Source organism: Camelus dromedarius, chromosome 10, assembly GCF_036321535.1.
Source record: "Camelus dromedarius isolate mCamDro1 chromosome 10, mCamDro1.pat, whole genome shotgun sequence".
In the NCBI taxonomy this organism is placed as follows: Eukaryota; Metazoa; Chordata; class Mammalia; order Artiodactyla; family Camelidae; genus Camelus; species Camelus dromedarius.
The window spans coordinates 23,169,004-23,196,774 of NC_087445.1; the positions used below are offsets into that span (position 1 = coordinate 23,169,004).

Sequence of the window (27,771 nt, forward strand, 5' to 3'; positions counted from 1 at the left end):
ATATCACACCAGCTTTGTCTGCTAAAGATGAGGTTTCACTTAGGTTTTTTTTAAAACTTATTTTAAAAACTGAATTCCCTTTAGAGAGCTACACAAAGAGAACACTATGTGATACTAACACCTAATTATAGGCTAGGAATCTAAACCCATCAACGGCCAACAGAGAGAGTAGAGAATTTCAATCTATCCCTCAAGTTGTTTTAAAAAAGACTTTTAAAAAATATAAAAAGTTTTTAAGCTTGCTTTATAAAAAGAAAAGCAGTTGCCTTTTGTCAAAAAGGACAAGAAATTGAGAGACAGAGCTCTGAACATTTCAGTTACAGGATCTCTACAATAAAATCTATCTTACAAAAGGTAGTAGTAACTAAGGATTATATTGCCCTATTCTTCCCACACATAATGATTAAAGGCTGATATAGAATTTTATTAAATACTCTTAGTACCTCATAATATAATGTCTGATATAACCACATATATTTCATGTGAGATTTATAGGATTGACCAGGAAACTGCATCAAAATCACATCATCTACATATTTAAACATAGGTCTGTGAAGCATATTTTATAACTTTCAAGCTTCTGACTGGTGGCACTGGAAATTTCTAAGTATTTAGAAATGAGGGGAGAGGGTGGGTGTAGCTCAGTGATAAAGTGCATGCTAAGCATGCACGAAGTCCTAGATTCAATCCCTGTTACTTCCATTAAAAAATAAATAAATAAATAAAATTTCTTTAAAATGAGGGGGTTATTTTCATTTACTTATATTTGTTTGTTCTAGGTAACTTTTAAGACAATTATCAACAACAGTTCAAATGTCATGTACTCTTGGTGATTGCTCCAAACTCTGATGCAGTTAATTAATTTCTCTTTCATGATCTCATAGCATTTTGTTCAAAATTTTATTATATTATGATACATTTTCTCTCTTTACATATCTCCCCATGTTGAAAGATCTTTTAGGACAAAACTCATATCTTAATCAATTTTATATTCTCAGTAACCACAGCAGGAACTCAGTAAGTACTTGGGAATGAACAAATGAATTAATGAAAGAACTAACTACACAAATTACAAGCAGACTCTAAGAATACCAAGGGGTCTAAAGAGTGATTGTATTGTCTTTCCAGGTTCCACAGAGGGACTGACTGGGAAGAAAAGAAGTGCCCAAGGACCAAAGGTTTGGGAAAGGTTTTGTTGGTATTCTGAACACTTATATGTACAATAAATTAATTATTTCCACTGCTTAGTCCCAGTTTTCACTCTTAAAGAATTAAAGTGCCTCCTACTTGCTGTGTGTCTAGGCCAGTTTCGTCTTAGAAAACTCTTTCCAAAACAATGCAACTCCAAAATTTATTTTAGATGGGTATTTTTCATTCTGTAAAAAAATGCATATCTTTGATGTCTACATAAAGACTATATTCCAATTTGTCATTTTGTGTAGAAAAAAAGGTTTGTCTTATCACAAAATAAGTAATAGACGAAATGATGGAAATTAATTTGAAACTTTCAGTTAGTTGGTTAGTGAATGAACAGTTTTAATTTCTCCTACTTCTCCTTTACAATTTACATATAATCTCCTGAAAGAATGCAAAGTACACAAGATTGAGAATCTGGAAACCTGTAATCTTTTCCCACATTAATCACTCAATCTATGATGTGAGTAAATCACAAATTGCCATTTGCTCATCTATAGCTAGGGTTAGATATAATCAGTGGTTTTCAAATTGGACTACTCCAACCCTTAGGGATTCTGTGTGTTGGCGGTGGGGGTGTTAATAGACCATGATCAAGAATTTGCACTTCTTAAAAAGAGTTAAAAAAATCTATGTGATTTATAAGCATCCTTTAATATCCAAAATCTGATTCTCCTATTTCTTTATGCTATTAAAGACTGCTAAAAGTCTCATATTTTAAATTGGAAAAATAAATGCCAAATGTATACATATCCTTTTCACAATCACATAATTTATGCAAAGGAAGTCAACCAACTCTAATTCTAAAAGTATCTGTTGGTAACAGTTGCCCATATTGTCATTAACTACAAAGGAAACATGGCCTTCCAGAGATCAAAGACTAGGAATTATTTTCTCCGTGAGTAAGCTAGTCAGTTATCACACTAATATAATTTTTAATATCATAAGCATTAAAAAGATATTTAAAGAACTGAATTATTATTTTAAGATTACCTGTACTATAAATTGCAACTCTCTTCTTTCTGCTTCCCATTGTTCTGCTTGTAATCTGAACTCTTCCAATGCTGTCTCCCTGATATGAGATTCCATCTCATTCTTTTCCTGCTGATGTTTTTCCAACACTTCCTTTATAAGAATAAAATCTTGCTTTACTATTAGATCAATAAAAGATAGCTTTCTTCCTTCATCCCCAATTTAAATATACAAATGGTTCTCCTCACCTATAGACTGATAAAGCTCATTATAATTTACGTTAAAATCATTAATTAATACAACTATTATATTTTGATCACCAGAATGTAGATCTGAGTAAGAAACTATGGTTACTCATTTAAGCAACATTTCATATATGTAACAATATATAGAGATATAGATATAATTAACCTAATTTTTCCAAAAAATTTAATTTCAAGGGTTTGAATAAAATGCATCATATGACAGACACAAAAACAAAGTAGATGGTTTGGCATATATGTAATCTATATGTAAAGGAGATAATGTGGAAAGTGCTAATTACCCATGGACAAACTTTGAATTATTCCTGATAATTTATATATAAATCTGACAAAGAACACTATTACAAAAGGTGAGAAGGAAGGAGTTTTGCGTAACAAATCAGCATGAGGAAACTAGAATGTTAAAAATTCGAAAAGTCAAAAAAACTTTTTAGGTTTGAACTATTAACTAATTTCTAGCTCTACAGATAAACAATATTTGCAAGAGGCTTCCCTTTAGGGGTTTTCCTAGTTGTACTACATTTACAAGATTTAATTTTGTTCAAAATCTCATAAGTATAAAACACAGGTTTCCTGAGAAGCCCAATTTTCTAACCTATAGGGTTTAAAACAAAGTCTGCATTAACAGAAGGAGAAAGAGTCTGTGGTTTATGAGAGAGGGAAAGCCTCTTGTTCTTATAAACAGTAACATGGATCTACACAGTAAAGATTGCCCTCACAAAGAGCCTGCAGGCTTTTCCCCCCCAGCTAAACAGTGATTCCTCTTCAATCCCAAAGGTCTCTACACAGATCAGTTCAAAGCCAGTTGCATAAAATCAAGGCAGAGTTCTCCTACCAAACAACTGATCAAGATCACATCAAGATCTTATAACTTGAGACTCAGGCTGATTGACTGTAAGGAATGCTGCTACCAATACCCTTCTTTCCCCACAGCTCTAAGACATTTTATGTGGAGGTTACACAGAGGGCCCAGGTTCCAGCTGCCACCTAAGCTTCCCCCATTCAAATACTAATGGAGCCCTTGTACATGCCAGGCACTGTTCCAGAGTCTAGGAATACAAAAGTAAACAGAAGAGAAAACTGTGACTACTGACATGCAGGAAATCAAGAGTAAATATTCTGACAATATCAGGAAACCCTCGTGCTGAAACTTTTACCTTTAGGGAATGCTTTTGTAACTAACTTTTAGTGAAGATTTATTTCTAGTATTCTGAAAAGCTATTTACATCAGTGGTAAATGCAGAGCATTTTTATCTAGTATTTTTTAGTTTAAAGTGATACTTGATAAAAATGGCAAGTACAGACAATTCAAAATCTTTTAGGGGGAGGGCACAGCTCAGTGATAGAGTGCATGCTTAGCATGCATGAGGTCCTGGGTTCAATCCCCAGTACCTCCATTAAATAAACAAACAAACAAACAAACAAACAAATCTAATTACCAGCCCTCCCCAAAAAAAAAATTAAAAAAAAAAAAACAAAATCTATCTTTTAAGTGGCTGGCAACTTCAACCTTAGACCATACTTTTACTTTAGAGAATAAAAAAGAACAAAAAATAAGAGAGTAAATACCTTACAATAATTTCAGGAAAAGGTCATCAAATATTTTACATATTGTGCCCAGACAGAACATGCATAGATAATGAAGTTTACTCAGATATATAAAAACTTTCCTATATTGATTGTAAATTTAGGCCAAAATCAAGGAGCAACATTTCTAAAATTCCAAATTTTCAAGCTGCTGGACCAAAAGTGTTGTGGGTTCTTATCTTCTTACAGTAATATGCCCATATGAGTGTTATTTTTAAATTTCCGATCAGAGATCTCAAACTGTTTTTCACAAAAGAAACAGTATACATATTAATATATTGCTAAGGTATATTATAAAAGAGACTCGTAAAAACGTGCCTAAAGAGAAAACAGGGAGAGAGGAAGGGAGTTAGAGGAGTGGGGAGGAAATCAGATTTTCCTGCTCTCTGATATTCTCCTTTCCAAAGATAACTTCAAATAATGTAAACACATGTCAATGAACATTACATATAGAAAAAATCCTTTATAAAATATTTTACCTGTAGAGTTTTCTCTAGTCTGCTTTTTTCTTTCATAAGTAAATCATATTCTTGATTGCAATTTTGAATGATACTGTCTCTTTCCTCCAAATCACGTTCAAATCTTCTGCATTCTTCTTTCCATTTCTGCTGGGAGGTCTGGAATGCGTTCTCGATCTCATTTGCCTTTCCTTGAAGTTCTGTATTCTGAGCTATTAAAAATACAAAAGTATGATAGGTATATTTACAACCATCAATTAAAACCATAGGAGTTCAAATAAACCTAGGCATTGGAGCTAATTTTAGTTAGAGCGCGATCTTAGGACAAAACACTTCACCACTTCTCACACCAGTGAACTCTTGAAAAGCTCACTATCCCAGAACCAATCTATAATTTCTCAATCTTTTCTTCTCCTCCAGACAAAGGTAATTTTGCCATGAATAAATAGTATGCCGTATTCCCAGAGGCACACACAAGTTTATGTGCACCCGCTGCAACTCTACTGTTTTCTCTCCTATTCAAAACTTAATCGGATTTTGTTTTAAATTGTGACATGTAATAAGGTTACTTTTTTAAAAGACTTGATAGATTACAAATTTTGATTTTTAACTTGGCAACAAATTAATTGTGGCACATCTTACACTTGAGACTGTCACAAAATTGAGGCTGGGAACCTTAGAACTATAGCTATTTATTCCCCCAAAGTTAGGCTCAACTCACGTTTTATCCTAGTATTACCTCAACAATAGCCATCACCTCCCAACTCACTATGGCTGCTGCTCTGTTTCAGCATCTACAAGAGAAGTAATGAAAGGCTTCCAGGTAAGAGCTCCAGCACCTACCATCTGATTAAACCTCTCTGACTCTCTAACCCTCAGTGGGAATAAACTGCCTCCTAGTTAAGATACCATGAAGATAAAATGAGGAAATATTTACAAGCACACTTATTAAACCAAAAAAAGCCACAGTTAGTAGTATTATTTCTAAGTTATATTTGTGTTTTCAATGGATCATATATTCAAAGGTTCAAAATACAAAAGTATAGAAGGTATAAAAAGTCTCCCTTCCATCAAGTTACTCTCTCTCCAAGACATTATTCTACGGTTTAGCATCCTGTACTGCAAGTAAGAAGTTTGAGGCCATTTTGATTCCCATTCCTTTGCATTTGGCCTATTTTTCTTTCTTTTCCTCTTCTTTTGCCTTGAAAAACCTCAGGTTCTTCACTTTGTCTCCATTCTTCTGAAATTTTATAATGGTATGCCTTCACATGGGTCTATTTTTTCCATTGCACTGAATATTCAGTAGGCCCTTTCAACTTGGCCACTCATGCTTTAGTTCGTAATGTTTGCTTAAATAATTTCATTGATCATTTATCCCTATGTTTTCTCTCTAATCTCTTTCTTTCAATATTACCTATTTTTCAGATTGGTCCTCAAGTTTTCTTGTCTTTCTTATTTTTCCACCTCGGTCTTTTTTCCTCTAATTTCTGGGATACTTCTTCTATCTTCATCTTCCAGTGCTTCTACTGACATTCTGACATCATATTTTTAATTTCTAAGAGCTTTGTTTTTTTTATACCACCTGGTTCTTGCATCATGGATAGAATATATTATCTTTCAGCTCTGACAATATTAATACTACCTGTTTCTTAAATCTTCTTCCTGAAGAGTTTCTGAGTCTTCTAAATTATTTTTTTCTCCATTTTAGAGGCTTTTCCCAAGAATCTGCGAATTCTTGGTTGTGTGCTCGCAATAGAGTGTAATTATAAGGTTGGCATACTTTTTATATATCCATATACTCAACCCCTAGATTCTGGACTTGAGGAAGGAACTTTACAATGTCATCTTCGCTGGAGGAGGATTTGGCTGTGCCATTTATTAGGAAACCCCCAACATCAGCATGATTAGGTTTTTCCTCTGGGCTTGGTCAGATGATCGACGGAAGAGTCTTACAAGCTCCTGTATGGAGTATAGAAAATTCAGTGCTAGATTTTGGAGAAGTCAATAGAAAAAGGAAGCTGGATGAAATAGTTCCTCAATAGTCAACATTGAGTATGCTATATTCCTGTTTTTGTCAGTCTGAAGACCCTGTATTTTATCATCTTCAGATATTAAGCCTCCTGACTTAACCTAGAAAGTGGGAGCAATCCCAAAGTAGCATGCTCTTGGGAAGAGGATCTAATAACCTAAGTGCCTCTAGAGCAAACAACTTTCATCTTTTTACTACTGCTATTCCAACTCCTAATTCCAAAGGTATTTGGTGCTCCAATAAGCCTCAGATTATCTAGCATGTTGTCTGCCAGCTTTCCCAACTCCTGGCTTAGGATTCTGACATCTCAGGTCTGCTGTGTCAGTTACCCTCATCCATTTGTCTTCCAGCTTGTCACATTTCCTACTCCCTCAGTCATTACGAGATTAACTCTTTTAAAATCCCATAACTCTATTAGGTTGTTTTTCACCCTACCCTCAACATTTTATCATAAAAAATATCAAAAATACATAAAGTTAAAAGTCTTGTACAATGAACACCTATAAACCCAGACTAGACTCCATGATTGTTAACATTTTGCTATGTGTATTTTCTTTATTACACAATCATTAATCTATCCATGCATCCATTGATTTTTTCATCCATCAGACCATCCTACTTTTGTATGCATTTCCAAGCAAATTGCAAATAAAAGCACCTTTCACTTCTGAATAATTAAGCACTCATATAATTAACTAGAATCCAATACAGTTTTTTTCTGCAGGTAAAAATTTATATACAGTGAAATGGACAAATCCTTAGTGTACCATTCAAAGAGATCTGACAAATGCATACACTCATGTAACCCAAACCCCTATCAAAATCAAGATATAGAACATTTCCTTCAATCCAAAAAATTTCCTCCTACCTTTTCCTAGTCAACCCCCCTGCGAATGAATCCCAGAGGTAACTGCTGTTCTGAATTTTTTTCACCAACGACTAGTTTTCTCCTAGAATTTCACATTAATGGAATCCCACAGGGTGTCCTCTTCTGTGTAAAGTTTCACTCAGCATAATGTTTTTGAGATTCATTCATGTTATCACATGTATCAGAAGTTGGTTCATTTTTACTGCTGAGTAGTATTTCATTGAATGAATATATAAAAATTGTTTCTTCATTCTTATGTCAATGGACATTTGGGGTTCTTCTCCAGTTTTCGGCTGTCATGAATAGAGCTGTTATGAAATTCTTATACAAGTCTTTTGTGAACAAATATTTCTCAGAGAAAATACCAGAGTGAAACTGCTGCATCACTGGATAAATATGTATTTATTTTAAAAGAAATTGCCAAGTTTTTTTTTTCCAAAGTAGTTGTACCATTTCACTCTCCCACTAACAAAGTATAAGAGTTCCAGCAGCTCTACTTCCTCACTGACGTCTAGTATTGACAGTCTTTTCAATCAGAGCCATCTGATGGGTATACAGTGACAGCCACTCAGTTTTAATTTGCATCTCCCTGATGACAAGGGAGGCTAAACAGTTTTCATGTGATTAATGGCCATTTTTCTATCACCCTCTGTAAAGTGTCAGTTGAAATCATTTGACTTTGGGTAAGTAACTTCCCATATATATACGATTCCTGGACTTCATTTCCTAATAATTAAATGAAATTCATTAACCTGTATATCTAGTGCCTTTCAAGCTTTATATTACTAAGTTCCAGTTAGTGGTGTAGCTATTAAATGCCAGAGGTAATCAAAAGTATTTTTTAACAATGGCCAGGCCAAGACTAGGGATCTTAACCTTTACAATAATCATAATTTAACATTCGTTTAGCCCCGTACAGTTAATAAAGCACTTTCACTTTCTTATTTCATCCTTAAAAAAAAAAAACAAAAACCCTAGGTTCAAGTATCAGTAAGTAAGTGGCAGAATCAGGACCTAAATCTAAATCTTCTAAATTCATGTTCAGTGTTCGCTTAATTAAAACCTGCTGAGTTCAAGAATGTTCGTAGCAAGGCTCTTCTTAATAACCAAAAATCAGACACTACCCACTACCAGTATCAATAGAAATGGATGAATATAAGTGTGGTAGTTCACATTATATTACACTAAACATCAGTCGGAAGTTCATACAACAATAGGGATGAACTCACAAACACAATGCTGAAGGAAAGAAGCCAGATACAAAAGAATACATACATGATTCCCTTCATATAAAGCACAAAAAAAGGGCAAAATTAATTCTTGCTATTAAAAATCAGGATAGCGTGTAGAGGACTTCTGGTAATTTTCCATTCCACGATCTGCATGTTGGTTATGAGTTAGTTATACATTTATCTAGGCACATTTCCTTATATATACATTATACTTAAATAAAAAGATATTTAAATGTTCTTAACATTTAAATTTTAGAGTGTTATATAACAGATTTCCAGGACTAAATCCACTGCCTCTTTCTTTACTAGGCACCGTACTCTAACCCTGGTTCCTAAACCAAGCTAATCAGCAAATCACCTGCAGTGCTACCTGAACATGTAGTAGAGTCTCTCAAGCTAGAGATTCTGATTCAGATTATATGTGACGGGAGGCCTATAAATTTTTTTAAAAAATCTCTATGTGATTCTGCTGATTTGATTATTCATGGAACAAGTACTCTAAAAAGTGAGTAACAAAATTTTGAATGCCTTTTCCTATACATGCACAAAAAAGACTAATGTTCACACAACTGCCAGAAGACCTACACACTCAGCAAAGTCTGTCCACCAAAAGCCAGTCAAAGAAATCAAAACCCTACTCTGATTCTATATGGAATCCATACTCAACAAGGAGCAATGCTATACAATGAGGGTATAGCCGTAAACACGGGAAGAAACAGAAATGGTTTTACCATAGAGTTTTTCTTGGATCCTATGCGCCTCAGCTAATCTTTCTTCAGCAGCCCGTCTTCCGAGTCCAGCTTCCTTTCTAGCAACAGCCAAGTCGTACTCCAGACTTTGTCGCAATGCCTCTGCTTTCTCAACCTCAGATCGTAGCTTGGCAATCTGGCTCTCGTAGCTTGCCAGCTAAAAACAGATTTCCAATATCACGAACCAGTATTAAAATATGTCTCCAAGATTATGAGATCATGCACCCAAACATTTAAATTTCTTAGAGAGATCTGTTTCTATAATATTTATAAGACAAGAATTTATACATATAAGCTTTCTAAAAGACTGGAAAAGAAGCAATAGCCTTACCCACCAAATAACACTCATTAATTTTCTTATTTTAGAGAATCCACTAGAGAAAAAAAACCAAAATTCTTGTATAACTTCTTACCGAAAATAAAGAGAAATCATAGGTTTTAATCAGAAATAGTCATAACCACAAAGTGAAAAAAAAAGTGTGACACATAGTAAGCACTTAAAAATTTTTTCTCTCCTCTCTTCCTATTCCCTAAATGAAATCAAGAAGCAAACTGTATCAAAGGATAGCTTGGTAAATATTGTCTACACTATTTCTCTTGATTTCTCCAGCTCTGCTCTGTACTGTAGAAACTACATTTGTCAGGCTTCCTTGACCTACATTTGGGTCAAAGAGAGGAACTTATGGTACACTTGAGGGCAGGGGAGGAGAGGCCAGGGTGTTTGTACCTCTCTACATCTAACCCAGCAGTATCTTTGTCTTCCCTGTGGCTGTAAATCCTTCTGGTTAGTCCCTCCTTCCATGGCCCTAGCTCTTTCTAAATGATTCTGGCTTTTTTCAATCGTAGGAGTAGAAGCAACTTCCTAATGTTGCTACCCTCTGGTTTGCCCTAACATCCTATATTTGTGTTTTTACTTCTTCTGGTGCTTGTGTAATCAATTCCATTTGGACACCAAGTAGTATACTCTTGGCATCAGAAATAGTCTCAAAATAGGTTTCTGATACTTGGTGGTGAAACAAAATGAGCCTAAATATAATGAAGACCTTTTAGCAGGAAGAAATGAAATACTTTGGCAGTGACCCATGGCCTACAGTGGGATCACAATTATTTAAATGATTATGGGCAGTTGTTTAAAGTAAAATACCAGTTGAGGGCAAGCTTTTGGGAAATGAAGTAGCAACTGCACCTGACCAATATGTCAGTGTTGTTTACTGCAAGACCTGTGGGGTGGGAAGGCTAACTCTAACTACATTAGAGAACTTGTCAAAAAGATAATCTTAGGGTTTCAGAGTCTCAGTTCAAGACAGAAAACCAGAAAGTTTCTATGTTGACTTTGAAAGAATCTCTTATTTCTCATAACCCCATGGCAGACAAGTCTAAGGACCAGACAGACAAATCTAATTATGAGAAGGCATAATCATAATACAAGTTGAATGAAGAGCCCCATCAAGTTTCTAATGTTAAGATGGTCTATATCAGCTGGCCATTACATAGAAAGGAAGATCGTATGAACGCTTTTGCAATTAGACAATCCTAAAAACTGTAAACTCCAAAATCTCCCTTAAACATCCCTTTCCAACAAAAGCAGCCTCTACTCTCTGTCTGAGGTAATGGGCCTTCCCTTGCTTAAAGACTTAGTAGTGGCCTGCAATAACTGTCCTGCAAGAGGATTTGCAAGACGCACCTCCACCTCGTCACTATAGATAGACTCAGATCTCAGTCTGAGGAGAAACGCTGTCTGCTTCAGGTTAAAATAGCTTCTATAGCAAAAGAATTGCAAGATCCTGCTAAATCTTGTATTAACAAGAACCTGAAGAACATATATACGCCTGATTTTAATTTAATAAGCTAGCTCTAACAGTTTGCTTGGATAGGTAACTGTAAATTGAATTCAACATCAGCCTACAATCACTTAATAAGGTCAAAACGCCAGTACTTTCCTGACATAATATGGAGACTGAAGACGATGGGAGTGATTTTATTATGAGCAAACCAAAATCTCCCCTTTCCCCAACTACATCCTCTTCTAGAGCTCAAAGGACATTCTTCTCCTAATTAAAATGCTCTAAAACACACTAGACAGCATAAGCACCTTTAGAAAGCTCTGGTGAAGATAATGATGGGAAATGTCATAACTGAGATGGACTCCCCCAGTCTCAATCAAAATGGTGAAATTCCAGCGTGGCACAGGCCAAGTGGTAGTAATTAACCAGTAGAGACAAGGTGAGCCCAGTTACTATAATGGGCAGCAGTGGTACGATAGTAATCATAGCATTTGACCACCAGATCTTCAGGTAGTATCTAATTGATCCTGGTGTACAAAGGAATTAAAAAGATGGACAGCCTTCTAAAGCAGTGCTATCCAACAGATGTATAATGCAAGTATTAAGTGTAATTTTAAATTTTCTAGTAGCAGTATTTCAAAAAGTAAAAATAAATATGTGAAATTAATTTCAATATTATATTTAACCCAACATATCCAAGATTATTATTTCAACAATCAATATGAAAAATTATTAATGAGGCACTTTACTTTTTTTAGATATTTTATATTTTTTATACCAAGCTTTTGAAATCCAGTGTGTAGCATATCTTTTTTTTTTTTCTTAAGCTTTTTTGGGGGAAGGTAATTAGGTTTATTTATTCATTTTGTAGCACATCTTAATTCAGACCAGTCACATTTCAAGTGCTCAAAAGACACATGTGGCTAATGGCTACCATACTGGAGAAGCAGTTCTAAAGCCCTATTTGATCTAAACAACGGAAAGAAACAAACCAGAAGAACTCTAAGCCTAGTGAGCAGAATCCTTACCTGAGTCTCCAAAATATGAAGTCATTCCCTGCCATCAGTTCCCAGACTCCCTGACTCCTTGAGGTAGCACTGCTACAAGTATGTACTGTAAATCTTCCCCCAAGACTTTCCCTATGGGAAACGTAGAAGCTCTGAACTGGATACTAGTATCTCCCATACACAGATTCAGGAAATAAAGGATGGAAGTGGGAGCAGCCTCTCTCTATTTAACCTAGCCTCTGATAACCTTACCATCTACTAACCCACTCACTGAGTTCCACACCCCTCAACCCCAATCCATGCAACTTTGGGCTTTGATATTTTGAAAGAGATTTTAATTCACAAAGGTTGAATACTTCCACCAGGTGACACAAAATGATCCATTTTGAAACACACTGCAACATGGATTAACCTTGAAAACATGCAAATTAAATAAACACAAAAGGACAAAAATTCTATAGTGTGACTTATAGGAGGTTATCTACCTAGAATATTCAAATTCATAGAAACAAAGTAGATTAGAGGTTACTAGGGGTGGGGGAAGGGGGAAGGAAGGCAGGGGGGTTATTGCTCAACAGGTAGACAGTTTCTGTTTGGGATGACGAAAAATTTTGAAAACAGATACTGCTGATGGTTGCACAGCACTATGAATATAACTACACATAACTAAATTATATACTTAAAATAGTTAAAATGGTAAATGTTATCTTACATATTTTTTACCACAATAAAAAAATTTTCTTAAGAAAATCCATTAAGTACCATATGACCCAGGAATCCCACTCCTGGGCTTGTATCCAGAAGGAAATCTACTTCAGGATGACACCTGCACCCTAATGTTCATAGCAGCACTATTTACAATAGCCAAAACATGGAAACAGCCTAAATGTCCATCAACAGGTGACTGGATAAAGAAGATGTGGTATATTTATACAATGGAATACTACTCAGCCATAAAAACCGACAACATAATGCCATTTGCAGCAACATGGATGCTCCTGGAGAATGTCATTCTAAGTGAAGTAAGCCAGAAAGAGAAAGAAAAATACCATATGAGATCACTCATATGTGGAATCTAAAAAACAAAAACAAAGCATAAATAAAGGACAGAAATAGACTCACAGAGAATACAGACTTGTGGTTACCAGGGGGTGGAGGGTGGGAAGGGATAGGCTGGGATTTCAAAATTGTAGAATAGACTACACTGTATAGCACAGGGAAATATACACAAAATGTTATGATAACTCACAGAGAAAAAAATGTGACAATGAGTGTGTATATGTCCATGAATAACTGAAAAATTGTGCTGAACACTGGAATTTGACACAACATTGTAAAATGATTATAAATCAACAAAAAATGTTAAAAAAAAATCCATTAAGATGGAAGCCGAGATAACCTCTAGGGTAGTTTTGGGCTCCTTGGGCCACTGAAACAGAAGGTAAAGAAAGGAGTTACTATATTGGCTGAGTGACTGATCCTGATTACCAAGGAGACAGTGATGCAGGGAAGACCATGGAAACCTGGGCATTCAATGATATGACCCTTAGTACACCCATATCTTCTGACATCCAATAGAGGCAGCACCAGTATAGAATCAAACTTTTCAAGAATGAAGATGTGGTCACTCCACCAAGGGAAATGCTGGCAGAGGAGAAAGGGAAAAAGGAATCAATTGTGACAGAAATGATAAATATCAGCTTATAACCTTGGGACCAGTTCTAAGAATAAGAACTGCAGCAGCTCTGCATATCTGTTACATGTATACAGTAGTGATTTTTTTCTTTGCTCCTCCCGTCTGGCATTATATGAAGAATGTTAGTAGCATTTGTTTCAATTAAATTCATGAGACACCAAATTATAAGAATCTGGTGGTGAGGATATGTATCATCTGTGAGATGAATGCAGTGACTAATAAGCCTTCGGGTCTCCCATTTTGGAGTGGGTGAGAGCATTTTTGTGTAGAGGATGTTTGAGTTACAACCTGCAGTGTTATGCAGGAACAAGATATTATTGCATGGGTGTCACAGATAAGTAAAAGCATGATAATGAATGCTGAAGAGCACAAAGCATGGACTGCCAATCATTTGCCCTTTTGATCTCAGATCCATTTCCCAACCCCCGTTCTTTGCTCTACTCTATTATATCACAGGAATTGTAATTCCCATGCTCCATTGCCAAACGGCTCTATTTCTGGCAGTGTCTCTGGCAATAGCTGCATCTCTTTTCAGGTTCCAGCTCCCCATCCTTTCCTTCCAACATCCCAGCACTGGCTGAACAGCCCCTCCCATGGTTCTACCTACTCTAGACAGTTTCAACGTCCAAACTCTTGTAACATTGTCTCCTCCCATTGGCCCCCTGGCCTACAGGTGGTGGTGGTTTCCCGCTGTTACTAAACTTTGGGTGGCATCATCATTCTCTGTTTGGATTCCTAGGTCTTCCATCATGTATACAATCAATTTCCTCCATTAATGTCCTTCTTTTAGTTTGATTGGGCCTTACTTGATTTCCACATGGCTGAGAAAAAAAAAAACCCTACCCATGAGGTTGTTTTCTCACTTAAAGTTCAACATATGCACTAAAACAGCAGTGCAAATGACATATGCAACAGCAGCAAAAATGGTGTCTCCCTCCTTTTCAAAACAGATCTGCATAATTCCAGGTCCTTATTTTCAATCAGCTATCTTAGAACCTCCTCTTTATGTCACTCTCCATAGCTTCCTTCATATCTTCCTTCATGCCCTTTCAAGCATGTCTCAGCCTCCAAAAAAAAGTTTTTTCACCACTTTTACAACATCATCTCTTTGTCAATCTGGCAAAGCCTCCAGAGAATAATGTAACTAGATGCATAAAATGAAATACACAGGATAACAAAGGAAATCAAAGTATAAAAACAAATATAAAATATAAAAACCAACTTATGATGCCATAATCTATGTTACTTCTTTTTTTCAGGGGTGGGGGTGTAGGCTATTAGATTTATTTACTTATTTTTAGAGGAGGTACTGGGGATTGAACCCAGGACCTCAGGCATGCTAAGCATGTGCTCTACCACTTGAGCTATATGTCCTTCATAACTAAATGAAATGCTTAATAAGAGTTAGAAGTTAATAAAAATAAAAATGTAATGTCCCCCTATCCAAGTACACAGATTCCTTGATTTCTTGGTTTCTAAGGATCCCCAGCTTAAGAATCCCTACTCCTAAGAGAACTGGCTAGGTCAGTCAAACAACACCTTCAGGTCCTAAACCCTAAAAGCCTACCGCTTGGTTCTAGATATCCAGTACCTTTTGGGTAAAGAAAGTTATATTGCTCTTCTTTATCCTTTCCCATCCTCATTTCTCTAGAGTATTTTCTTGCTCTATCATCACTATCTGGGCCAATGAAATATCTGAATGAATAGTTTCATAGTCTCTTGTCCTATTTCACACATCTGTATTATTGTGCCTTGAAGGTCAATCTGTGTTGTCACAAATGGCAAGATGTCATTCCTTTTTATAGCTGAATAATACTCCATTATATATATAATATATATATATACACATATGTCTACACACACACATATATACATACACATAAGACATTTTCTTTATCCATTCATCTATTGTTGAACAATTAGATTTTAAAGATATTGTGTGCAAATCATCCAACATGACATGTGTGAGCATTAGGAGTATCTGACAGGGCAAATATCTGGCCTTAGTTTTTAGATAGTTTGATTCCTCTCTGCCTTGCTTTATAATGGGCATATGTGGGAGATTATATGACTAAAAATTACCACATAATATGAGTAAAATTACTACATAATACAAATAATTGAAACAATAAGAATGAACAGCCATATAAACCTGGAGCTGAACCAATTATAACTACCTATTTTGAGAAAACCTTTCTTCCCTGAGATAATTTCCTGTCTCTTTATTGTGAACACATACTTCAAAACATTTTGATCAAATAAAAGAGGATAAATAATATGTTCTGCTAAAAGGAATGTGATGACAACTGGAAATATATGTGAAAGAATATATTTAATGGATGAATGACTATCATGATACTAATATTCTCAAGTAAAATGTATATTTGGTTTTAGAAAATAAGTTTTGGAGATTGAGGAGAGTATGAACAATTAGCATCCATTTAACACATACTACTTTATATTCAGTATATAATATTACAACATAAATAAAAGCAATTACTACTTCAAGTATCACTTTAAAATTGCCTCAGCTGCCGCAAAAAATACAAATAAAACAGTCAAATACTCATCACTTGCAATTTTAATCATAAACCACTATTCCTTAGACAACCTGAAAAAAATCATTTTTCCAAACATTTATTCAACACACAGCCTCTGAGAGCCTACTATGTGCCAATAAGCAACTTGAGAGGTACAAAGACAAAGCATGGTCACTGCTTTCAGCCCTAAGGAAACTTTAGGACTAAAGAGCAGGTAAGCATGAAACAAATGTTTTAGCTCTAAAATATCTGTAATAGCAACATGTTATGGCAGAGCAAAGAAAGGAGTAATCACTTTCACCTAGCGGGGCTTTAAGAGGTTTCCTGACAAAACAGTATGAAAATTTAGCAAAACAGGAAGGAAAATACACTGCTTTTGCTTAACTGTCAATAAATTACAACTACTATTACAGTGCATAGGCATCTGACAAATTCTGTTTCACTTAATTATCTCAACAACCCTTTGGGACCAGCATTCACAATGAGAAGCCAATGATGTACAGGATAAATAACTTGCCCAAAGTCACATATCTTGTAAATGGAAGGGCCAAGAATGAGTCCAAGTCTGCATAACTTGATATTCTTTCCACTACATCAGGCTGCCTAAGCTGAGCTTTAAGAATGACTAAAATTTAAATAGAGAAAAAAAAAAGAAAACAGAGAAAAAACACAACAGACAGAAGAGACATAAACATATAACTCATGAATTATCTTAGGGTGAAAGGTAACTATTGTCCTTGGAATATATGCATATACATGTGAAATATATATATTTATATATATATACACACATACTAATAAAAGATACAATAATATAATAAAAAAGAAACCAACACAATTCATGAATTAACTATGATTAAAAATTTCACACTCAAATCTACTTAAGAGATTGTTTTATGACTGAGAGCAAAAGGAACCTACATTAAGATTTCCAAAATGTCTAATTTACAAATGCATTCATCAATTAATACTTTTGATCAAGTATAACTCATTAATTAAAATAAATTTAAGACAACATACCAAAAGACATAATAATTCATTAAATTTCTACTTTAACGCTCCTATACAATTCCATCATTTTAAAAACTACCTATTTTATTAAAATTTCCTTTTTAGGCACAAAAATGTTAAAGTGATGCTAAAACAAGGAGTTTGTAATATAAAATGAATCTAAAACAATCAAACTTTTAACATTATTTGAGAGGAAAATAAATTCTACCTCTGCATTGTGCTTAGTTGTTATTTCTAATTTTTCTTTCTTAGCCCGATGGAGCTTTTTTCTAAGATCAGCAGTAATATCCAAGTCTGTTTCACTTTTAACCGCTTGTTTTGTATCAGATGAGGCATTCTTTAATCTATAAAACGAGATAAAAATAAAATATAATTCTTAAGAAGTAAATTTCCAGCATTTCAGTTATTTCTGGTAACTTATTTTTCAAAAAATACAGGGAATATGTTACGGTACTTGCCCTAAAGAGACTTACATGCCAATAAAAGATCGATTGTAAAAGCTAGATAAAAATACAAAGAAGTATATGAATAGAAACAAACCACTGTTCACTGGGAAACCACCACGTTGTTCAAGATTGGTACTTGAAAGGGTATATGATCATATCACAAGCTGAGAAGTTCTGGGAAAGACTGAACTTTTCCCTTTCTACTTTTTTAAATAAAATATTTTACTTTTTGCAAATGTAATACACATTACAAAAAAAAAAAACTGTACGAGAATACAGATTCATGCTTTAAAATAACAGACTAAAAATGCTGCAGCTAGGGGCTCTCCAGCAAAACAGCATAACCAGATCACTCTACAGAGAGAGCCTCACACACTCAGCATCCAATCATCTTTTTAGGTCCTTAGTTTTAAATATGAACAGACAGCCAAGGATCACAGAAGTTAACATCTAATAAAAAAGATGGAGACCACAAAGTGCAGGACAGGGGGGTTGGGTAGTAGTCAAAGATTATTAGGGGGAGGGGAGTGACTTTAAAGAAAGAGAAGAAAGACCTAACATTAATATCCTCAGAAAAATAGTAGAGGATATAACATCCATAAAACAAAAACTGGATGTGATTAAAAATAAAATATTCATGGGTCAAAACAGCCCTTGGAAATCAAAAACACAAATTAAGAAACGAAAAACTAAATAAATAAATGTAAACAAAAAATCTCCCAGATGCCTGAAAAAATTCCAAGAGAAAATAATTTCCAATTTAGAATTTTATGTCCAATAAGCTACCATTCAAAGACAAGGGTATGAGAAAGACTATTACAGATCTGCAAGGCACGAAAACATTTACCTACAATGAACTTTCTCAAGAAGCTATTGGAAGATTTGCTTCACCAAAATATGGACCCACACTGAGAAAGAGAGGACATGGGATTCCAGAAGCAGGGTATTTAAGACAAGGAAGTGGCAAAGGGATGTCTAAGATAGTGATGAAATTAAGCAACAAGTGACAGCTGTGCAGCAAATCCCTTAAAGGGTAATCTGTCCAAACTGAACTGGCCAACACCTCCAGGAGTGATTTCTTTAAGAAGATGAAAACAGAAAATAACAGAATACTTCAACTATTGAACATATTAAGAGATTTATGCAACTTGGTGGGAGTATGAGGTTGAATTCATAAGTTAATGGATATTAAACCAAGTAAACAATAAATGACACAACTATTAAATCCCAGAAAAACAAAATGTGCAAGTGAAAAAATACTGTCGCTAAATACTACTACAAGGCTCAACTAGGAACTTTTCATAATTATATAATAATGTGAAGACTGAATAACTAATCTAAGCAAGATTATAATATCACTAAATGTAGAGAGAATAGAAAAGGGAGTCAAGCATGAATGAAAACTCAATTATGATCTTCGGTAGTAAAAAGTAGGTAAACCTGAAAAATCAAACAGCAATGTAAAAAAAAATTATTTTGAAAGAGATATGGATTTTAAAAAATCATTTCAGATAGTTGAAAACGACTGTTTCTAGGGATGAAGAGTTACATGTCTCAAGGTAATAAAAGGTAATAAGTACTGCTATTTTTCCTAAGAGCAGTAAGCAAGCCTTGCAGAATAACTGTCTTTAAGTAATGTACATATGTAATTTTAATTTTTAAAAAATAAGACTAAAATAAAACAATACAGAATCAACAAAACCAACATTTGGTTCTTTAAAAAGATCAATAAACTTGATCAATCTTCCATTAGACAGACAAAGAAAAGAGAAGAAGCTCAAATTATAAAAATAAAGAATGAAAGGAGGAATGGCACTACCAACCTAGAAGGATTATTATGAATACCATGAACAACTTCATGACAACAAATTAGACAATTTAAATCAAATAGATAAATCCCTAAAAAAACAGAAATTACCAAAAGTAACTCAAAAAGAAATAGAAAATCTGAATAGATCTACAACAGATAACAACATTGAGTTAATAACTTTAAAAATCTAACTATAAAGAAAGCCCAAGTCCAGATTGCTTCCCTGGTAAATTCTACCAAACTTTAAAGAAGAAATAATACCAGTCCTCACATTACAGGAGGAGGAAACACTTCTCAAATTATTCTGAGTCCAGCATTACCTAATACGAAAATGAGACAGAAATCACAAGAAAGGAAGGCTAGAGACCAGTATCTCTCATGAAAAGGAGTAGAAAAAAATCCTCAAAACATCAGCAAACCAAATCCAGCAACATCTTAAAAAGATTATATAGCATAAGTAATTGGAATGTATTCCAAAAATAGAAAATTAGTATAATATCTGAAAATCAATTGATGTAATATACCATTTTACTAAAACAAAGGACAAAAACTACATGATCATTTCAGTAGATACAAAAAAAGCATTTGACAAAATCCAACACCCACTCATGTTTAAAAAAGAAAACCTCTCAACAAACTAGGAATAAAAGGAAATTTTCATCAATCTGATAAAGGGCCTCTTATCAAAAACCTACAAGTACCATCATACTTAATGGCAAAACACTGAAAGCCTTCCTAACACTGGGAACAAAACAAAGAAGTCTGCCATTAATACTTCTATTCAAGATTGTGCTGGAGGTTATAGACAATGCAATCAGGCATAAATAAACAAATAAATAAATTTTATATATATATATATATATATATATATATGAAGGGAAGAAGTAAAATGGAAAATAATACTGTAAGACCATCCTAAGAAATCCATTAAGAAGCAAAGACTAAAAATAAAAAATAATTTCAGCAAGGTCACAGAATATAACATCAGTAGACAAAAATCTATCACATTTCCATATAGTAGCAATAAATAATCCAAAAATGAAATTAAAAATTAATTCCACTTAGATAGCATCAAAAAGAATAAAATAGATTCATTTAACAAAAGACAAAAACGACAACATAACACCATTTGCAGCAACATGGATGTCCCTGGAGAATGTCATTCCAAGTGAAGTAAGCCAGAAAGAGAAAGAAAAATACCCTATGAGATCACTCATATGTGGAATCTAAAAAAAAAAAAAAAAAAAAAAAAGAACATAAATACAAAACAGAAACAGACTCACAGCATAGACACAGAATACAAACTTGTGGTTGCCCAGGGTGGGAGGGTGAGAAGGGATAGACTGGGAGTTCAAAATTTGTAGATACTGACAGGCATATGTAGAATAGATAAACAAGACTATACTGTATAGCACAGGGAAATATATACAAGATCTTGTGGTAGCTCACAGCGAAAAAAATGCGACAATGAATATATGTATGTTCATGTATATCTGAAAAATTGTGCTCTACACTGGAATTTGACACAACATTGTAAAATGACTATAACTCAACAAAAAATGTTAAAAAAAAAAATTTAACAAAAGACATCCAACACTTCTACACTGAAAAGTACAAAATCTTGTTGAAAGAAACTGAAGACCTACATAAATGAAAAGACCTTCCACATTCATACTCATGTATATGAAGACTCTGCATTTTAAGGTAGACATTTTCCCCAAATTGACCTACAGATTCAACATAATCCCTAAAGGCCTTTCTTTTTTTTTTTCAGCAAATGACAAGTTGATCTTAAAATTTATATGGAAAAGAAAAGGACTCATAAAAACCAAAACAATCTTCAAGAAGAGCAAATGGAAGGGTTTGTACCTTCTAAATTCAAAATTTACCAAAAATGTACAGTAATAAAAAGTGTGGAGTTGAAGTGAGAATAGACATGTAGATTAATGTACCAGAATTGAGACTATAAAAATAAACTCATACATAGATAGTCAATTAATTTGCAACAAAAGTGTCAAGGAAATTCAATGGGGAAAAGATAGTTTTATCAACAAATGGTGCTGAAACAACTGGATACCCACAAGCAAAAGATAAATTTAGACCCTTGCCTCACCCCATACATTAAAAGTAACTTAAAATTGAGCACAGACCTAAATGTAAAACCTAAAATTATAAAACTTCTAGAAGAAAACATAGGAGAAAAATCTTCATGACCTTAAGCTAGGCAAAGATTTCTTAGATATCAAACCAAAAGCACAATCCATAAAGAAAAAGAACTGACCTTAATAAAAAAAACTAGTAATTTTTGTACTTCAAAAGACATTATTAAGAAAATGAAAAGTCAAGCCAACAGATGGGAGAAAGTATTTGCAAATTACACATCTGATAAAAGACTTGTATCCAGAATATATAAAGAACTCATTAAGCTCAATAACAAAAAGATAACAACCCAATTTAAAATTGGGCAAAAGATCTGACTAGACTTTTTACCAGGGAAGATATACAAACGGCCAAAAAAGCAAAGAACATGCAAACATGTTCAACATCATCACTTATTAGGAAAATGCAAACTAAAATCACAAAGAAAAAAAAAACACAATTACATACCACTTTTCACTCACTAGACTGGCTACAATCAAAACATCAAGAAATAACAAGTGTTAGTGAGGATGAAGAAACTAAAACCCTTATACATTGTTGGTGGAAATGTAAAATGGTTCAGCCACTTTAGAACACAATTTGGCAATTTCTTAAGAATTTTAACATCAGTTTACTGTATGAAGCAGTAATGGTGCTCCTAAGAATCCACACAAGAGAAATGAAATCATATGCCCACACAAAGACTTGGAAACAAGTGTTCATAGCAGCATTATTTGTAATAGCCAAAATATGGAAACAACCAAATGTCTATCAACTGGTGAGTAGGTAACCAAAATAGTGTATCTGTAAAATGGAATAATATTCAGCAATAAAAAGAAACAAAGTACTTGTAGTTCCTGTTACTCCATGATAAATCTGAAGAACATGCCTAGTGGAAGGAGCCAGACACAAATTACCATATATTGTATGATACCTTTTATAGAAATTGTTCAAAAAAGACACAGAGACAGAAAGTAGATTAGTGGTAAATAGCATAATTTAAATAACATCACTGATCCAGATTCTCAAATTCTTAAGAGTAACTCAGCCATTAAAAATTATGATAGATGCAGTCTCCCAAGGTAATAGAAATAAAAAATAAACAAATGGGACCTAATCAAACTTATAAGCTTTTGCACAGCAAAGGAAACCATAAACAAAATGAAAAGACAACCCAAGGAAGGGGAGAAAATATTTGCAAACGATGCAAGCAACAATAATTTCCAAAATACACAAACAGATCATACAACTCAATAACAAAAAATCAAACAACCCAATCAAAAAATGAGTAGAAACAGACATTTCTAAATAGACATTTCACCAGTGAAGACATACAGATGGCCAATAGGCACATGAAAAATGTTCAACATCACAAATTATTAGAGAAATGTAAATCAAAACTACAATGAGATATCACCTCACACTGGTCAGAATAGCCATCATTAACAAGTCTACAAATAACAAATGCTGGAGAGGGTCTAGAGAAAACGAACCCTCCTACACTGTTGGGAGGAATGTAAATTGGTGCAGCCACTATGGAAAACAGTATGGAAGTTCCTTTAAAAACTAAAAATAGAGTTACCATATGATCCAGCAATCCCACTCCTGGGCATGTATCTGGAGAAAACTAATTCAAAAAGATTCATGCACTCTAATGTTCACAACAGGACCCTTTACAATAGCCAAGACTTGGAAGCAACCTAAACATCCATCAACAGATAAATGGATAAAAATGTGATGTACACACACACACACACACACACACACACACACACACACACACAGAGGAATACTACACAGCCATAAAAAGAATGAACTAATGCCATTTGCAGCAACACGAATGGACCTAGAGATTATCATACCAAGTGAAGTAAATCAAAAAGAGAAAGCCAAATTCCATATGATATCACTTATATGTGGAATCTAAAATATAATACAAATAAACTTATTTAAAAAACAGAAACAGGCTCAGACGTAGAAAAAAATTTATGGTTACCCAAGGGGAAAGGAGGTGGGGGAGGGATAAATTAGGAGTCTGGGATTAGCAGATACAAATGACTATATATAAAACAGATAAACAACAAGGTCCTACTGTATAGCACAGGAAGCTATATTCAATATCCTATAATAAACCATAATAAAAAAATATGAAAAAGAATATGTATATATATATATAACTGAATCATTTTGCTGTACACCAGAAACTAACACAATATTGTAAATTAACTATACTTCAACAACAAAATTATGGCAGATGTAGATTAATGTGGCAAGATGTTCCTCCCAAAATTGAAAAAGCAAGATACTAAATAATGTGAAATAATATTCTAATTTTGAAAATATATATTTATATAATATATTTATATTTTCAAAAGAAAAGGTCTGGACAAGTAAATACCAAAATACTATCAATAGTTAATCCTAAGTGATAAGATTATAAGCAGTTTCATTGTTTTATTTATTTGTATTTTTAAAACTTTTCTAAAAACACATGCATTATCTACATTAAAATATACATATCAATAAATATATATATGCACATATACAAAATAGGGTATCAGAGCAAGAAGTAACCTTGAAGATATTTTATTTAGCAGTTTTCAACCATCTTCCTCATCGTGGTGGTGGAGAACCAGCTGATGAGACTCATCACTCTAAACCCTTGCAACATTTGATAAAAGAAAAAATTCTCCTTGAGATAAAATTTTAGCAAAGAAAATGTTTACATTTTATTTATGCATTCTCTATCTTGCTGCAGAAAGGATTTAAGGTAGCTCCTAAAGACAGGTGGAAAATATTTTTACAATAAATCCCACTTATAAGGTGAATTACATGTTAGTCATGATGCTTGCCCAATCCACACATCCTTGCTGAAAAAGTGCTCAAGATCAGTTCTTTTCAAACTAAATGTGAGCAAGGACTATCCACACACCCTCACTGCTCCTGTAAAATACATCTAAAAGTGATAACTAAAAAAAAATTTTTTAAACAGATAAAATATAACCCTAAGTGTTTTATTATTAGATTCAACAAACAGAAAATTACTGTTATGTGATTATAAAAGTTTCTAACCACTTTCAATTTTTGTACTTATTTCTTTGTAAACCACACTTTGAGTTGTACTCTCTGTAACGGCTCCATTTTATATTACAGACTGAGATTTTTAATATTATTTACATCAGACATGAACAATAAACTAAAGGTAAGGCACCTCACACAAAGGCAGATATCAATGATTCAAACAGGTGAGCAAAAGCAATTCTTAGGATGTAAACTCCAAGTAAAGGAACAATTAGCAACAGGAGCTAAAACCAACATAATGCTTAACCAGAGTGATGAATCAGAGTTGGGGCCATGAGGAAAGAGGAGGAAATAGAACCACAGAGATTATGGCAAATCAAGTAATGTCTACACAGAAATATGAATAAGCAGAAGAAAAGACTTAAAGAAGTGAAAAAGAATAACCATGTCTCTATGGGCCAGAGAAAGTACAGACACTGATTTTCATACACTGAGCTAATTAAGGAGCCTAAAGAGCCACACAGTCTCCAGATCCAGTTCTGATTCCTATGAGGCATCAATCCTGCTCCTCTAATTCCATGAAATTTCTACTTCCCTCACTTTCCCATAAGAATTCTTATAATCAGCCCCTCTAATCACTTACTTCTTGCTCTTTGCAGCCAGAAGCATTCCTCGCTAGAGGAAGAGACTGAAGGCTTACCTTTGGATATCACCAGGGGCATTACTTGTAGTGTTTATACTCATGACAAGTCTTCCAACTCTTCCAAAATACCCCACTGTTGCTTAACAATACACTTCGTTTTTGATGATTAAAACTGTCCGAGATGTCTGTTAGTTACAGGTCACATGGGCTGAAGTCTGCCAAAACAGTAAAAAATATAATAGTAGATTTTTATATAAGTTCTGAGACTATGGGTGATTTTTCTTTTCTGTGACTTAATTGTATTTTTTAAAACATTCTCTAAAAAATATGTAAATACTTATATTTTAAAAAGCCACAGTGTTTTCTTTTAAAAAAAAAAAAAGATTAGAAACAAACGTGACAAACATTAGAAAGATATTCCTCCTGAAAAATTGTGCTGAACACTGGAATTTGACACATTGTAAAATGATTATAAATCAATAAAAAATGTTAAAAAAAAAAGAAAGAAAGATATTCCTTCTTGTAAGAATAAGCTAATGCTATTGGATGATTTTAATTTCACAAATAAAAGTAATAAAAGAGTGACAAATTGTTTTTAAACTGGAAGAAGAATAAGTTAGTGCCTATCGCTAGAGCACAGAATTCAGTTTGAAAGAAAATGAAGACCAGAAACATTTTTTGGTTCCCAAAAGCTTTTTTCATAAATGAGATATTTTTAATGCAATGCTACATCCAAAGAGGCCAAAGTACTCCCACACACAAAAGAGCTTATGGTAATTTGCAAAAGCCTTCTCCCAAGGGACTAAAGAGGAAGAAGGAAAGAGGAGAGTATTTGTCCCTTTCCCTGGCCTTCTCTCTGAAGCACTCTTTTATGGGAGATACTCCAAATCATACAGAGTCAAACATTTAAAGTAAGTTACTTTACTACAGTATGAAGGAATCTCTGGGTACGCATTTCAATCAGAGAGATAATAATAATTAACTAAGTCCAAATAGACACAAATATGAAGATCTCACAAATAGCTCTTAGTAGAAGTCCAATATCCTAAAAAAAAACATGAGATTTGATCTTAGAGAGCTATGAGCTAGGATACCAATAAGCATCTTACAAGTATGTGGCCATGGGCAAGTCATTCAAACTCTCTGAGCTTGTTTCCTCAACCATAAGAAGGAGATAACTATATCAATCTCACATATTTTAGATTTAAATAATACATACAGCACACACAGAGTGCACAGTCACTGTCAGTTTGTATTACTGAACACAAACCCTCTGAGAAAATATAATGATCCCTGATAAATGAAAGGAGTAGGCAATACTTGGGGTGATTTGGTCTGGGGTAAAGATGTAACAAAATAATTCTGTAGTGAAATTATAGGTGTACAGGGATAGCTAGAAAACAACAACAAAAAATCTAAACTGATTTGTCCCTGTTTCCAGTAAACAACTCAGAGAAATCACTGAAAGAAAAGGGACTCTAATAAGCTAAATGAGATATAGACTCAACTACGGTATTGAGAACTGACTAATGGCTCCTAGAGCCAAACAGTAAGGGATCTTTAAAATAGTGATTCAAGTAGGTGATAGCAGAATAATCTGTCCTAAGACAAAGAGGATGGAACTTTTACCAAGACTAGGGGGCAGGGAGAAGTCCCATTTCTTCAGGGACCTAAAAGACTAAGTTTGTGAACAGTGGTAGACAAACATACCACTATCATTAACTTAGTGAGCAGCTGCTACAGTGCCAAGCACTATGCTTGATACTTTATTTATACATAGAACTATAGACCTCTGATCCTTACAACACTGCAATGTAAAGATTAGCCCATTTTCAACAGAGAAAACTAAGACTCAGAGATTAGAACTTTGTCAAAAGTCACAGTTACAGGACCAAAACTCCGACTCATAACTATCCAACTCTAAAGCCCAAACTCCTTCTACAAGGTCACTGTGGATACAGTTAAACCATAAACTACCTTACCTCAGGTCTATTATCTTCGCTTCAATCAAGGAAACATATGATTAGAGAGGCTTAAATGACTTGCCTAAGGCCAGTCAGCTACTAGGTAGGGGACACCAAAAACTCAGTCAAGCTCTTCTGATACTGAATCCCAAAACTTTTCATCTGACCACCATGCCGCCAAAGCTCACACTCCAAGGAAACTGCCTTCAAAACAGAAGTAAAAGAATCAAAACCTAAAAGGAAGGGACTCCTCTATACCTAAGAGTAATGTCCAAGGCTCAAAAGTACATAGATAAAATGTTTCTATTTTTGTGAAAAGGATTACTACACACACGTACATGTGTGTGCCTATGTGTCA

The 27,771-nt window shown here is 34.2% G+C and overlaps 1 protein-coding gene across 1 annotated transcript in view; it reads right to left on the reverse strand.

Annotated features, from left to right (window-relative positions):
* The window catches only part of CCDC171 (coiled-coil domain containing 171), a 319,953-nt gene that overhangs the window by 286,414 nt on the left and 5,768 nt on the right, over window positions 1-27,771 (reverse strand). The window contains exons 2-6 of the mRNA XM_031449678.2: window positions 25,507-25,664; window positions 17,599-17,734; window positions 9,335-9,509; window positions 4,496-4,686; window positions 2,188-2,319 (exon numbers count right to left, since the gene is read on the reverse strand). Coding sequence (XP_031305538.2) covers window positions 2,188-2,319; window positions 4,496-4,686; window positions 9,335-9,509; window positions 17,599-17,734; window positions 25,507-25,550 — 678 coding nt within the window. The 5' untranslated portion in view covers window positions 25,551-25,664. The remainder of the gene's footprint in view (window positions 1-2,187; window positions 2,320-4,495; window positions 4,687-9,334; window positions 9,510-17,598; window positions 17,735-25,506; window positions 25,665-27,771) is intronic.